Source organism: Falco rusticolus, chromosome 8 (assembly GCF_015220075.1).
Source record: "Falco rusticolus isolate bFalRus1 chromosome 8, bFalRus1.pri, whole genome shotgun sequence".
In the NCBI taxonomy this organism is placed as follows: Eukaryota; Metazoa; Chordata; class Aves; order Falconiformes; family Falconidae; genus Falco; species Falco rusticolus.
Window position 1 is genome coordinate 33,278,595 of NC_051194.1, and position 14,688 is coordinate 33,293,282.

At 47.2% G+C, this 14,688-nt stretch overlaps 1 protein-coding gene across 8 annotated transcripts in view; it reads right to left on the minus strand.

The window, feature by feature from the left end:
* Window positions 1-14,688, minus strand: part of KALRN (kalirin RhoGEF kinase) — a 526,710-nt gene that overhangs the window by 8,410 nt on the left and 503,612 nt on the right. For 7 of the 8 annotated variants that reach the window (XM_037398618.1, XM_037398617.1, XM_037398612.1 and 4 more), the window contains 7 exons: window positions 9,566-9,593; window positions 8,928-9,099; window positions 6,656-6,777; window positions 5,020-5,151; window positions 3,107-3,271; window positions 2,131-2,209; window positions 748-948 (listed from right to left, as the gene is read on the minus strand). In XM_037398618.1, coding sequence (XP_037254515.1) covers window positions 748-948; window positions 2,131-2,209; window positions 3,107-3,271; window positions 5,020-5,151; window positions 6,656-6,777; window positions 8,928-9,099; window positions 9,566-9,593 — 899 coding nt within the window. Of the gene's footprint in view, window positions 1-747; window positions 949-2,130; window positions 2,210-3,106; window positions 3,272-5,019; window positions 5,152-6,655; window positions 6,778-8,927; window positions 9,100-9,565; window positions 9,594-14,688 lie in introns of those variants that run through there. The other variant, XR_005105961.1, reaches the window with a different exon arrangement.

Genomic DNA, 14,688 nt, shown 5'->3' on the forward strand with positions numbered 1-14,688 from the left:
TGGTAGAATGATTAATCCTTAATTGTTATCTCCAGTCCTTGAAAAATTCAGCAACGGTCTCAAAGTAAACTCCTTTGCTTAAAGATGGATTCAATAGACAGAGGCAATTTCTTTGAAAACAGATCCTCTTAATTATTTGGATTCATCAATTTACTTATAGAGCTGGTTACGTAATGCAGAAAAATCACTGACATTTTTGGCTGGTAATACATTCTATGGGAAAACTAAACCAATGAAAGTTTTCCACCTAGTTTTATTTATCTGTATAAATAAACAAACAAATGCCCCAAATATACTTTGTTGGATATACTGTAACAAAGAAGCATTTTGGATTTGGGTTGCTATTTTTCCTTGTGGGCGGCAGCATGGTTGCCAAACAGCGCTTTTCACCAGGAAGTGTTAGAACAGCGTAGGCTTCAATCTAGCTGAAACACATTTACTCAAATATAAAAAGTAGATAAAACTGCCCAAGTAAATCTGATGCTATTCAACGGGACAAACTGCTGATACAATTACCCAAGCTTCACCGGAGTAGAAAGCAGTTTTATTTGTCCTCTGAATCTTACTTACTGTAAAGAAGAGGCAGTGGAAGCTCTGGAGAAAATGGCTATTTCATTTGACATCACAATCTATAAAAAACAGATGACAAATTCTTTGCCCTGCTAAAGCCAGGGTGAATTTTATCCTTGGCTTTAATAGGGCTGTGATTCCTACCCAGACACTTGAATTCAAGCTCCACGTACTTACAGTTCCAAAACTAAGATGTAAGAAGTAGGAGACTCGTAGGTATCGTGGATAGTGATGTACTGAGGATGCTGTAAGTGCTGTAACAAAGCTGCTTCGTGTGCTGCCTGCTCTTTCTTTTTCATTTTTTTACTAATGAATTTCACAGCAACGTCTTTCCGGGTAGCTTTGTGAACACATTTCTTTACTATGGAGAATCGACCCCTGAAATAAAAAAAAACACTCACAGAATAACGAAGGTGCCTCATGAATAAATCACACCTAGTTGTCAGTGGGATAACAGACTGATTTTCAAAGTGTTATTTGATTCAGCACATTAATATTTCACAAGAAATCAGATTTAACAAGTTGTTCATAACCTTTTTTGAACAAAGAGCCTCCATCTCTTACCCTGGGCGTAGAGATTCTTTGGGGATTAGCAAACACTGAGTGCAAACGGTGTCACTTTGCTTTGTGCAGCCATACTGATGTCCTCTAACAATCTCTCCTGGGTTCAAGTTGCCACCACTTTGACAGGTTTTCTCTCTTTTTTTTAGCAGACTCCCTTCTCCAGTTGCTTTAATAAGAAGCCCAAACTTTCTCAGACAACTAAAAGCAAAGCCTTGTTAAATAATCACTAACCTATCATTTTGTCTCACTGTTTCAGGCACACAGTAAGAAATTAACTAAAAAGCTGGCAGGAAAGCATTTAGGAAACTCATGCAGACTGGTGCCTAGTACTGGTCCTGAAAGTGAAACTACTCAGTGAAACCATGGGCTGAACTTGGCCTCTCAATACATCATGCTTCTTTCTACAGAACCAGAAAGCCTCCTGTTCTTTCAGCCCCAGACTTACTCACCTCTGATCTCTGAGCTGAAGAACTAATTGCATTAACCTGAATTGTTTCTGTGTTCCTTATCTGTCCTCTGCGCAGAGCTATACAGCCCCTATCTAGGCTCCTGTTTAACTGACCCTCCCAATCAGCAAAGCCCTTTGGCATGTGATTTAAGTCAGTCACATGCCTAAGTTCTTCGGCAAACTCAGGCTTTGGGGCTAAGTTTATCCAGAACCAGCAAATTGTCATGACTTCAAAAGCTCACATCAAATCCGAGATGACAGAGGAGATACCAGTGACAGCTACCAGTGGCTGTCAGAGATTTGGCTGCCCAATTTGTTCACAAGTTTGCCAAACTGCAATTCTCAAATCCCAACTGATCTTGAAAAACAGAATTTAGTCAGTATTTTAACCGGTCTGTATTTTAATCAGTAATTAATGGGCAATGCTCTTTGAAAGGAGTAGCAGTCTTCAGGCTAACTACAAAAAGCAACCTAAATTTCCTCCAAGGAAAAAGCTTCAAGCCATTGTTTCAGTGTTTTATTGCAGTGATAAGCAGGGTTAATATTACCTCCCAATCTCATGCAGCTCTGCATAAGCGAGGTCAAAGTTTTCCTTCCATGCAATAGTGGCACCATCAGCAGCAGAGTCTTTGAGAGAACAAAGCACATTAAGAAAGCATAAAGTTAAAGACAGTTTCCTGTGGACTATAAATGGCCTATTTTAGAATTATGTGAGACTGTGTTACTTAAAACAGCAAGTATTACCACTAGGAGTCCAGTTTCATACTGCTTAGGCACAGCTCCAATGTGTTGGACTGCTAAAAGCCAGAGCTCCCCAGAGGATGGTATGGATAAGGTGGATTTAAATCTGTCCTTGTATTTTTGGGCTGAGAAGGGCCACACGGACAGTCTAAGGCCACGTCTGTGTGTAACTGGGAGGCAGAGCCATGCTGTGTGAGCTCTCATTTCATCCAGCACAGGCTATCCAAGCCAGTCACAGACCTAGTGACGCACCAGAGCTGCTAAAACATGGGGAAATGTGGGCTCTGGTCACAACACCATGAGTGAGCTGTACCCCAAATTCCTGCAGCACTGCACACTGGGGGCTCACCTTCGTTGCAGCCTTCCTATGCTGGCTGCATTTCTCAGGGGGATATGTTTTGCAAGCTGACTTGCAGACCCATCTGGGTAGCCCAGCAGAAGGCCCTGGTGCTGCTGGTATTGCTGGAAAGGCAGAGGGGACACCAACCAGGACACAGACCCCAGAGATAAAGGGAAGTGGTCTTGGGATAGAAAGCAGGGACCTGCTGGAGAACTGCAACAGCTTCTGTGACAGAGGGAGGCTGTGAGCCCTGCTGGAGGAGCAGACCTGAAAAGCCTTTCTAGCGGCAGGAGCTGGCTCTGAGCATCTCAAAGGCTGTTTCTTGTATTCCTTCCAGGTTCAGGATAAATGTTTTTATCAAGACCCATCAAAGCACACCATACAGACTGCACAGATGGATGGACACATTTGTGCATCAAGCCCTCCTCAGTGTCTCCACTCACCATACTCTGGGAGCCTCACAAATTCAGAAGGGTCGCTGGGCAAGCTGATCCCCCAGGGATTGCTGGCACTCACTCGAAACTGATACTGGCAGCCTGGGGCCAGGTCCTCAATGACAAGATATGTGTCCAAAGTTGAGGCTACTGACTGCTGCCAGACCTGTGAGCCTGTGTTTTACAGTCAGAGAGAAGGAGAGTTGAAGGAAACAGAATCAATATGTCAACTTAGAGCAGAAGCTTTCTCTGCCCAACTCATGCAGTACTCTGGGAGGTTAAAATCCATGGGGTTTTTAAAAGACAGTGTTATGGCAGACTGATGTATTTCTGTTAAACCAGAACTGGACCACAGGAAGCTATTTTGTGTTGCAGCCCCCTTCCAGCCTGGCTAAATGAGGGAAGAAGGAAATGCCCCTCACTTGACTGATAACAATAGAAAAAACACAGCCCAGGGTTGATCGCTCCAGCAGTCTAGCTGTGGCTGTGTGCTACAAGTGATGTCGGAGGGCAGCGTGATAAGGCAGGAATGGAGGACTGATTTGATGACAGCTCTGCTATGAGAAAAACAGTAGCAGAAATACAGAAAAAAAAAAAAAGAAAAAAAAAAAGGACAAGGCAGTCCCAGATGAAGCTAAGACAGAGCGTCAGTGCAATCCAAGTGCTTTTGCAGACAAAGTCTTTTTTTGGGAGACATGGTGACTACAGTGAATCCTGGAGCTGCAAGAGGAGAACCAGCTTTCTGAGGCTTAGTATGGATTTTTTTGCAGATGAGCAGGACTGCAGCAAAGAAATGTCTGTCGTGTTCCTTCTCCTAACAACCCCACCTAACCATTGCCTAACCTGTGGCATCCAAAGAAGCAATACTTTATTCATCTGCACTGGGTCACAGAAAAGAAAAGGACCCCTGTGACACTAAGCCCTGTCACAGCCTATGATTTCTTTCAAGAATATGTAAAATTTTATCTTATTTTAGTAATTTCAGGGCTTCTTACATTATTTGCCATGACCCGTATATGTTGTGTGTGTTGTGGGCAAATTCTGATTGCCAGGTCTCACAAGGTCAAGGCTGGTTTCACAGGGAAGAGTCAGTGATTCCTTTGGAGTGGGAGGAATACTGAACACTGACAGCACTGCTGCTTTTTTGCTGTTTGTTCTAGTGGCTGTTGTTAATAAAGAGCTTTTAGTCTTTCACAAAAATGCCAGTCACACTGATGGCACAGTGAGGGTCAAGGCAGAGAAGAGAAGTTATTAATGTGATGGAGTGATTAAGTTTGCACATTTACTAACATGAGGTAGGATTTTTTGAAGGATGAAGGGGAAAAAAACAGAGATCACATACCTAAGGCAAAGTTTACTGTCCAGGGACCCTCACACCTTGCAAAAAGGGATGTGAATAATTTCAAATTTGTGCCCTTTTCAAGAGCACATGCCTGCGCATATTGGGAAAACAGTGCATTTAATATCTATTTGATTATTCAGGGGGAAAGGATGGTTGGATTTAAGAATAAATGGTTTCTGAGCTGAGCTTGAAAAGTATGCAGGGATCTGCAACTCTACCCATTTCAAAAAAATAATGAGGCTACTTTGATTTTGCAATTCCCAGGAAACATCCACCAGAAAGGATGGATACCGTAGTGGTGAAACACAAATGATGAAAGGATGCCTTAGTGGTGGATATGTTTTAGCTTGGCACACTTAACTTGCTGTAAGTGACTGGAGGGAACAGAAAGGTCTGTAATATATGAGAAGTTGGACTGGAGGACAGAAGGGCTTCTTTTGGCCTTAGACTTTGGGTTCTCTGAGCAGCACCTAGTGGCACCCCAGTGGTGGCATGGATGCTTTTGGGACTTGTTGTGCGATAAAGGAGGCTTACTTTGTTCTTATTCTCCCAGCCAGTGAGCACAGTTCAAAGCATTTACCTTCTTCCCTGTACTCCACAGTGTAGCCTGAGATGGTGCAATTGCCTGTACTGGATGGGGGTAGCCAGCGTAGGATCACAGAAGTGCAGCTTCTCTCCTGAGCAATGGGGCGATTTGGGGCAGCTGGGACACCTTGGGAAGAGAAAACAAGCACCAAGTCCAGCATCACATCAACAAGTGCTAGGGCTTTATTCTGCAGATCAGGTGTACCAGGTACATCAGGTCACTATGGGGCAGCTGCCCCTTGCAGAAGGAGAACTCTGGTTTGCACTGGGCTACCAGCACAACCAGAGGAAAGGCAATGTCACTGTCCCATTCACCCACCACCGTGAGTCTGATACTTCCATACTAGCAGCTAGGAGAGAACTGTGCTGCTCGTAAGCCCTGCTGCCTCTGCATGGTCTCACAGTACTGCAGCACAGGGGGGGATTTCTTCTTGCCCACAGCTGGTGGTCAACTGCACTGCGGTGCCCCGGAGAGCTCCCTGCGAGACTGGCTGGGAGAATCACCCCTCAGGTGTAGAGAGTCCATCTGAGCTCAGCTGCTGTGAAGGCAGGGACTCTTTACCTGCTACCTTCTGCTGCTAATTTTTGCTCCAGCTCAAGACCTGATGCAAAGCCCATGGAAGTGAGGAAAACAAATATTACTATGGGCTTCACCAAGCAGCGAGTGAGGAGGTGGGGAGACAGTTACTGTTGAAGTGTCCAAAAGCGATACAAGCAAGGCATTCAGAGCGCTTTGTGTTCTTGGTATGTTTGGCAGCAGATTGACAAACGACCAGTAGTTCTGTGCTTTGCTCAGGGCTCCTTCAGCACAGGAGTAGTTAGTGTAGCCACTAACTTGGATAAATTGGGGGAATTATATCTCTAGGGCAGTTTGTGACACCGAACAAATCAACTGCTAAATGCTTGTGACACTCTTGCGTCTGTAACCCACTCATTAGACATTAATTTCTGTGCCATCCCCTTCAACGCAGCAGGCACCCCTCATCTCTCATGCTAACAGATCCCTTCCCAGAGCTAGAGGTCACGAGCATCAACTCATCATTTCATATTCATTACAATTAGATGGGTCACTAATTGCAGCACTGAGAATTCAGGCTCAGAGATACGTCTCCAAGTTGAAACCCCGCAGAGCAGTTCATCCAGGCCAAACCTTACTCTCGCCTCCCCTGTCCCCGACAGGGAAGGGATGCTGAGAATCAGTGTTGTGGGATCCCAGGTCCCCCGGCTCCAGGCAGACTCTGAAGCTCAGAGCTCCCTGTGGGCAGCCCGGGGGTCATCCCCAGAGGCTCAGCAGCCCGAGGGAGCTCAGCTTCCCCCAGCCGACCTTACCAAGCCCCTGGGAAGCAGTGCTGCGAACAGGATGCAGGAGCTGAACCAGTGCCAACACATTTTCATTTCCCAGATGTGATGCTTATGATCAGACGACTTAATCAAGCGCAAAGAGTCTGCAATGCCTTCAGCCATCAGTGGGAGTCTTGGCTGAGGAACGGTTGTATGATTTTAACGTCTCAATTTACCTGGCACAGCTCCACGTCCGGCTGACTTTGCACTGGCTATTCCTGTGTGCTCCCAGCCCCCACCAAGGGACCCTGTGCAGGAAAAATCCTGGGTGTTAAGGTCAGATGTGCTACCTTGAACTTTGATGGTTGCAGAGGTTGATGCGGTTCCGTGTTCGTTGGTTGCCACACAGGTGTAAATGCCACTGTCCTGAGGCATCAGGTTGCAGATCTTCAAGGTCAGCTCCCCAGAGTCACTGTGGGTGCAGGAAACCCCCGTTATAAAGCGCTGCTTCACTTGCTAATGCTTCTTATACCAGTTCCTGCCCTGCCTCGTTACAAACACAAATCCTGTTAACTCATTTAAAGGAATATCCCTCCAGCAATCTGGTACCCAAATACAACCCCCACCCCATATATCAGGATTAAGCTGTTAATGAAACCTTCAAGCCGAATGGTCCAGATTGCCTGCTAGGCAAATCTACTTGTCTGCTGTGGCCTCAGAGGAGATGGGCAAGCATCTCTAGCGACTCAAGCAGCAAACAAAGTCCAGAAGCTGAACATTTGTTGTGCCTGTCCAGAACTGGATGCTTAGCCTCCACATATCTGGAAAGATTTCCCCAAGCACATCTTTCCTATCTGAGGAGATGCTGAGCTGCCGTGCCTCTGCAGTTAAGTCCAACAGACACCAGACAAATTGTGCTTCCCACGGATGCAGAAGGTGGTCACACAGTGCAGGGTGCCTGACATTTCTGGGGAGCTTCAGACTCCTGGAACACACGCTGTTGATCTAATGTGGCTGCCAGGCCCCCAGGGGGACGGCTAGACATCTCACAACAGCTAGGGATAAAGAACGCCAGTGCTGAGTTCATGAGAGACACTCAATCTTTGGGCCAATCTGAGAAAACAAACAGCTCTACGGAGTCTGGTGAATTTATAGCAGGTCTGTACATAGTCACTTCAGTTTGCATACTGCAGTCTTCAATATGCAATTTAAGGGAGTTGGCCTGAATTAAAGGATTTTGCTTGTGTAACTGCTTTAGCCGTACTGGAGACCCAGCTTAGAGCCAGCAATAAATTCCCTTGATGGCTAAAGTAAACTAATTCTTGAATGTGTAAGCTATCGGAAACTGCTGAAGGATGTGGTGCTGGTGTAACTGCCTGGACACTGTGGCCTTTGCTGGTCTGACTGTGCTGGTTTGAAACAGGACAGAAATATCCCCTTCCCCCATAATCTGGCCACTCATGCCAGCAAGATTTGTAAGACAGCCACTGGTCTGCTGGGCCTCTCCTTGGCAAGCAGTGTCTCCACTGTAAAATATATAAGAGTAACAAGACAATACAAGTGCTGATAGTGCACAGGGAGCCAATGCACAGGCGAAAGACTCTGATGGAAAACAGAATCTTGTATGGCAATATCCCCTCATCCCAACTCCAGCCAGACCCCAAAGATAAGGCACTAGCAATCTACTGAGTAATGGCTAAAAAGACAATTTTGGGTGCTCTGGGGCAGCTGCACAAGCTAATGATCTCTGAAGGAAGCTCTTGATCATACGTAATTTTTTTTATAGAACATACAAAATCCGTTCTCTCTTAGTGTTCATTTGTAACTTCCAGTGACTTTGTACTCCCTGGATTCCCTGAGCCAGAAGTGCTGAAAAGTTTACATGAAAGATTGTCTCCCAGAGATTTCCACAGCAGTTTGCCCCAAATCCCTTATATAAGCTGCAGATGAGCATCCAGGCTGTTCCCTGACCTGAATTCAACTCCAGATCTTTTTGGATCTTCCCAGTGCTTGTCGTAAAGATGGCTTTCCTCCCTGCTAGCCAGGCCAGGAACATCTTGACAAGCACCTTTTTGTCCAAGCACAGCCAGATGTAGCCTTCCCAGGAGCACATGTAGGCTCTTTTAGGAAAAGATGAGGAAGGGCTCAGGAAAACTACAGGAGTTACCACCTCTGCTCATGAGAAAACACCCAATGACATGGGTGTTGCAAGCTGGTGAGGGCTTGCTCTGCCCAACTCCTGTTCCTACCAAAGGTCAGCATGGCATCAGTTCAAGCAGAGAAGCCCCAGCAACACGAAGGCAGTATTAGCCAAACTAGTAAGCTGGAAACATTCCGGCTTCTGGCTTGCAGCTGGCTCAGGAGGTCAACAGGAGCAAGCTCATGTCTGCCAGCAACAGACTTTGTGGACATATCCTATGTCAACTTGGGAAATGATAGAGATACCCAAACCCCAAAGTCTGACCCTTTCTAGCTGACATGTGGTACAGCAATGGGCCAGTACATCATGCCAGACAAGATTAACTCCATTTCTAATGAGTATTGTAGCCTGACTGGTGCCATATTTGAGGGCAATGTGACCATCCCGACCAGCTATGCTGGGATTCACAGGCAGGACCTTACCAGGATGACACTGTGTAAGTGGCTGTGCTGCTGTCATTGTCAAGAATGTTCTGATCTGGTCCTTTCCAGGTTATAGTTGGTTTGGGCCGTCCACAGACTTTGCACTGCAGCATCACTGTGTCGCCGAGCAGGCAGGTAATGTCCACTAATGGCACAAGAAACTCTGGAGCCACTGAAAAAAAACATGGGGTTACACGCATGACACCTTCTTTTAATCTACAGGTGAGGATGTTCCCCATGCAAGCCTAGAGAATACATTACAGGACCAACTATGGGATCTGGGCACCAAACAGCTGGGGGGTCCTGGGATTATGTTACCAAAACTCCCCCCTCACTAAAAGCCAGCTGCCCACAGGGCAGAGAAGGAGGTGGCGGGGACTGTCCATCCCCCAGCCCTGTGCTCTGGCAGGAGGGTGAGACTTTATGAAGGTGGATTTGGGGGGCTCAGCCTTGCCCATGGCCCCGGGCTGTCTAAGCCAAGCAGCCAGCAGGAAGGCCGCTTTCCCTGGGGACTGGGCAGTGGGGAGCTGCTTTGCTGTAAACGCTGGTGGGTGCAGAGCGTGCTGTTGCACCAGAGTAAATCACAGCTGCTGACATGCCCCTCCGTGCCAGTCAGTGCACAGCTGTCCTTAACTCACCTTCTTGAATGAAATTGGGGTTGATTATCTGTAAAATACAAAGAAACAAAAGCATTTATTTTTTTTGGACAGTGACAAAGAGACGTCTGGTTTCACAAGGTACGATGGTGAACCTCATCAGAACCGCAGAAGCACGGACCAAGGGCTACAAGCAACTTCTAACAACCAGCAGGTGCAGCAAGCTCTGGTGACAATAGAACAAGCCCCTGCACAGCTGGGGAAGCAAATGAAAGCTATGGCATCTGGAACTCTGATAAAGCATCCCTGGTAACAGGCACGACACTAAGAGTGAGGAGGGTGGACATGCTTTCTCTTTGCTTGGGTGGTAACGCTCAAGACATTAACTCTTCTTCCCAGAGATGGTTTGTGCCCAGCTCCAGACCCTGTGGAGCTCATGCAGCACCTGTGGTCACCACACACCTGCGGCATCTCACCAGCACTCTGTCCACTAACCAGCTTTGGGAAGATGTCTTGTAACTTCTGCTCAGCTTCAGGGAAAAAAGATAAAGCACTAAAACACAAATATGGCCTTATTTTTGCCTACTGGCAAGTATCAGTCCTGCAAGAACTCTCAGTCGATCACAATGAGTAAAATTTTACTCACTGCGTTGGACTGCTGGAAACTTTCCAACTTGAAACTAGGTTTGGATAACTGAGAGTTATTTTATCTAACTAGTTAATTGATCAAGCTAGCAGAGACTTGAAAAGCTACTGTGTGTCTGTGACCTATATATGCCAATTTGCTCATGTAACCCCAGAAGCAAAGTTGGGAAAAGCAAAGACTAAGTTCTTACATGAAGAATCGATCCTCACTACATAGTAGTGTCGCTGCAGCCGCTGCCGGCGCTGGAGCCTCATTAACTATTTTAATAATCTCATAAGGCCTTGTTATCCAAATTCAAACTGATAATTTGCTATCAAGCACATAGACATCAGTGTGGTTTATCTCGCCTTAAATATCTTTGTTACTATCTATTTCAGAGCTATTTTGGAAGACAGCAATGAAGCAGTGACCTAATTCATGGTCTGCCAAAGCTGATGGGAGTTTTTGCAGACGGTCAGAAACCAGGCCACAAAGCAGAAGCAATAACCATTAAAATTAATGTAGATACCTCTTCAAGATTTATATTTACACTTTGACTTTATAAATAGTTTTCCAAGATGAATGGCTCAGGGTGCCATTCAAGGAAGCACTTGAGCATATTCAGATTTATTCTGGTTCCACAGTCCTTCACAGCCCCAGGCAAACCTCTGGTGCCAGCACTGACACCACAGGGTCTGCTTTCCCCTATCACCACCAGAAGGACCAAACGAACCAGGCATAACATGGACTCGCCACTCACAGTAGTTCATTTTTTCCCCATAGAAACATACCTTACATCAACAAAATTCCGTGCCATATGAGACTGAGAGTTACCCTTTGTCCTAGCAATAGGCAGAATTTGATCCTTTGGGACACATCCACAGAGAACACAACATTCATGGTACCAGCTGAAACAACTGGTCAGTACTAGTGCTTTATACTCTGCATTCCAGAAACAAGCAGGGGCTGCTGCTTGTGGGCAAAGCAGGTTTCAGTCCCTAGCATGCAGCCAGTCAGTCCAAAAGGCCAACCTGGTGGCCAAAAGTGTGATGGTTTGGACTCTCACATGCTCTCCAGAGCACTGAGATTTCAAACATCTCATTCTCAGCTCCTGGAAGGAGCCAGCCTCTGCCTACATCCCGGAGAGGACTCTCTGAGCACTTCTACTCTAATTAGGGCTTCTTATTTTTCAAAGCTACGTTTGGGGCATCTCTGCCACTGGGGTGGGTGCAAGAGAGCATGCCACCCCTGCAATGGGATGGCATGGCTTGGCTCAGTGGGCAGGACCCTGACTGGGTGATAGAGTGACCCAGGCTCTTTGGATCCTGTGTCAGGTTTTCCTCCTGGCTGCACCTCCTGGCCCAGGCTTCACTTGCGATGCACAAAGCCCCATCTGAAAGGTGCAGCTAGGCACTGACACAAGGACACGGACCTCTGGCCAGCCACCCCAGGAGCCTCCAAGAGGCTGAAGGGACTCAGAGGCAGTGACTGCTGCTCCACAGGGTCCAGCACCCACATACAGTCCCCTGGATCCCACAGGCAGGAAGAAATGGGGGCACAAGAGGGCACTGGATAAAGAACATCTCTCCCACCTGTGCAGATGGAAAAGGAGAGGTGGATCTTTGTGATTACATTGCATCGCTCACACAACACATCAAAGGAAGAAAAAGCTTCTCTGTGGGTAACCACTGCTTGCCACTTTTCACTCAGTGAGCCCATCTACTTATCAGCTGAGTAACCCCAGGCATCAGCTCATTTGCACATACATCTTCATTTCGGTAGTTTTTGGCTTAACTGGAATACACATCTACCCTCCTAAGCTCTCCCCATTCTTCACTGCAGCATGCACTAGATTCCTTTATTATTCGCCAATTTCCATCCCTGTAGGATTAGAGATCAGGAGAAAGAAACACTCCTAACAGTCTATATTAATTTTACAACTCCAAAGGATCCATTAGAACAGGCAGCTACAATGATGAATGTAATGGATATATCTATAAATAATGCTACATTTCTAATGACTTCCAAGGCACAATCATTTATAATAATTGTCTTACCAATTTTTTTCCCCCTTGCCTCACCATGAGAATATCAGAAAGAAAATTACCACTGCTAGATAATATTGAAAGAGTCTATGGGTAAAATTGACATTTCCTTTGCTTCACCTGTTAATTAATAATATGTTACCCAACAACACCCCCAAAGCCATGTTGCAGCTTTTGCCTGCTTTAAGTTTAGACAAAAATAAAAGCCTGTTTGCATACGAGAATGTTTAAGTACTACCAAAGTGATTTAATACATCACTTAATTAGGGAATGGGATTTGGTCTGCATTGAAGGAGGAGGTCAAATGGTGGGGTGAGAAGGGCAGAAACAGGAAAGCAAAGATTCATAGCCAGGTCTGCAGCCAAATCCAGCTCCGCTGGCTCCCAGGTTCGCTCCCAGGCCCTGGGGCTTTGCTACCTTTCTCTGCATGCCGGCCAGGTTCCCAGGCTAAGGATGGATGGCAGGAGATGACAGACTCCACGGAGTTCTTCTAGGATTTGGAGGGGACTTCTTCATTTGCCAAATAGGTTTTTAATACCTGTGGGTGGAGAGGACGTCTGCAGAGCCTGGCCGCAGAGCCCTCGGAGGACAGGAGCTCATGTACCGCTTGTCCACACAGCCTCCTGCTGGTGCCACGGCTGTTTTCCCTTATGGAAAAATTTGTCAAGCACTTTCCAGAGCATCTTGAAAATGATGGTGTGTGCAAAAAGCTGGAAACGCTGTTAAAATCCATGCAAGTAGCTCCTCCCAATTCTCTTTTTCTCAGAGATTTTACAAAGAGTCAAAAATCAGGCTGCATTGCTCTAAGAGCAGAAATTCCTGCCAGCAAGGGGCCTGGGACAGGCTGCTGGCAAGCAGAGTGAGGTGCCGTACACTGGAAGGGGATTGCAGGCAGGGGATGCAGCTCCCTGGCAGCCACCAAGGCTCGGGGGCCAGGATGCTGCACCTGTGGCACATGATGCTGCCAGAGATGCTCACATGGGCAACACAATGGGCTCCAAATCCAAGGGACTTCTCCCTCTGAGAAAAGGACGTGAAAGACCACTCTCTCCAGCATGTTTTCCCCCCTTTTTAAGCCCCTGCTCACCGTAGGGTGCTCCCATACAAGCCAAAGGGCAGTGGTGGTGGTTGCGGGGCTGATGCAGCAGCCCTGACTTCTGTGCATCACTCCCTCTGGGAATGCTCTGCACTGCTTTGAGATTACCAGGTGGGAAAAAACCCTGCTGGTTATGTGGCTTTTGTGGAGTTTTACTTGTCTTCTGAAAAGCGACACAAGGCTGAGCCGTGAGACCCTGCGCAGTCTGTAGCAGTTTGCAGGAGGACCTCCCAGCCCTCAGCTGAGCACCCCGGCCACAGCAGCCAGGAGCGGGAGAAGGTGGCCTGGGGTCTCACGCTGAGAAGGGCTCCCTGAAGAAATCCCAGCAAACACCACCTGCACCACTGTGGCTGCCAGGCTGGCCTGCCAGCAAAGAAACTCACAGGGATGGAACTATCCAGTGCAAAACCTTCTCACACCATCTTCCATCAGTCCACAGCAGGTAGACACACACCCTAAGGGATGAAACCCGGCTGGCAATGCAGTCGCTCCTCAGGTAAGAAGCACAGCTGGCTCTATTTTCCTAGGAACATAAATTTAGTTGAAGTGAGATAGATTTACTTTTTCCAATAGATGAAATACCTCTAGCCTGGTCCAGGGTAGGTGAACACTCACAACGCTCCCTCTGCGGCCAGGAGAGCTTCTGTTCCCTGTACGGTGATGGGTGAAAGAGGAAACCTCAGAGGGTGAGAAAGGCAGAGACCACAAAACGGCCTCTGCTCAAGTGATGTGGGGACTAACACAAAGCCAGGGAGCTGGAGGGAAGGGGGAGGGGGAGGACATAAAGATATGGGAGGACGGGTCAGGGTTATTCAATAAAAACCCCAGAAATAGACCTTGCTTCTCCATCCTCCAGCCAGCGCTGCTTCGGGTCTCAAACCAAGAAAGGCATGCAAGGCGCGTACTTGAATGCCTTTGGGGACCTGCAGGGATCTAAGTGACTTAGATCTAAATGACTTCAGCGTAACTCGGTGTAACAGGCTTTAGAAAAGCAGCATAGCTGCTGCATCCAGCAACTCAGCATTCTGCAGTACTGGGCCACTTTTTCCCTGGTTTGCTAGGCTCACATTATAAAGATAGAAATACATCTGCAGCAGTAGCGGCACAGTCCACTTGCAAAGTGACTCCAACCGCCCTAATTCTTAGCAAGAGCTTATCTTTCATCTGTCCACACGTGCTGTGTCTGGTGGGGAACGAGAAATCATTCCGCAGTGCCAAGGGCCAGCCCTGAAATGCTCTGCAAGCGCAGCTCGGCTGCCTTGGCCAGGGTTTGCTTCTCCGTTGCAGAGACGTCCTCGCCGTGCCTAACCCACCCCCCTGCAGGAGGCCTGAGCCCAGCCCAGACACACGCAACACCCAGCAGGTCCCAGTGGATGCCCAGAATTTTCCAATGCCACAT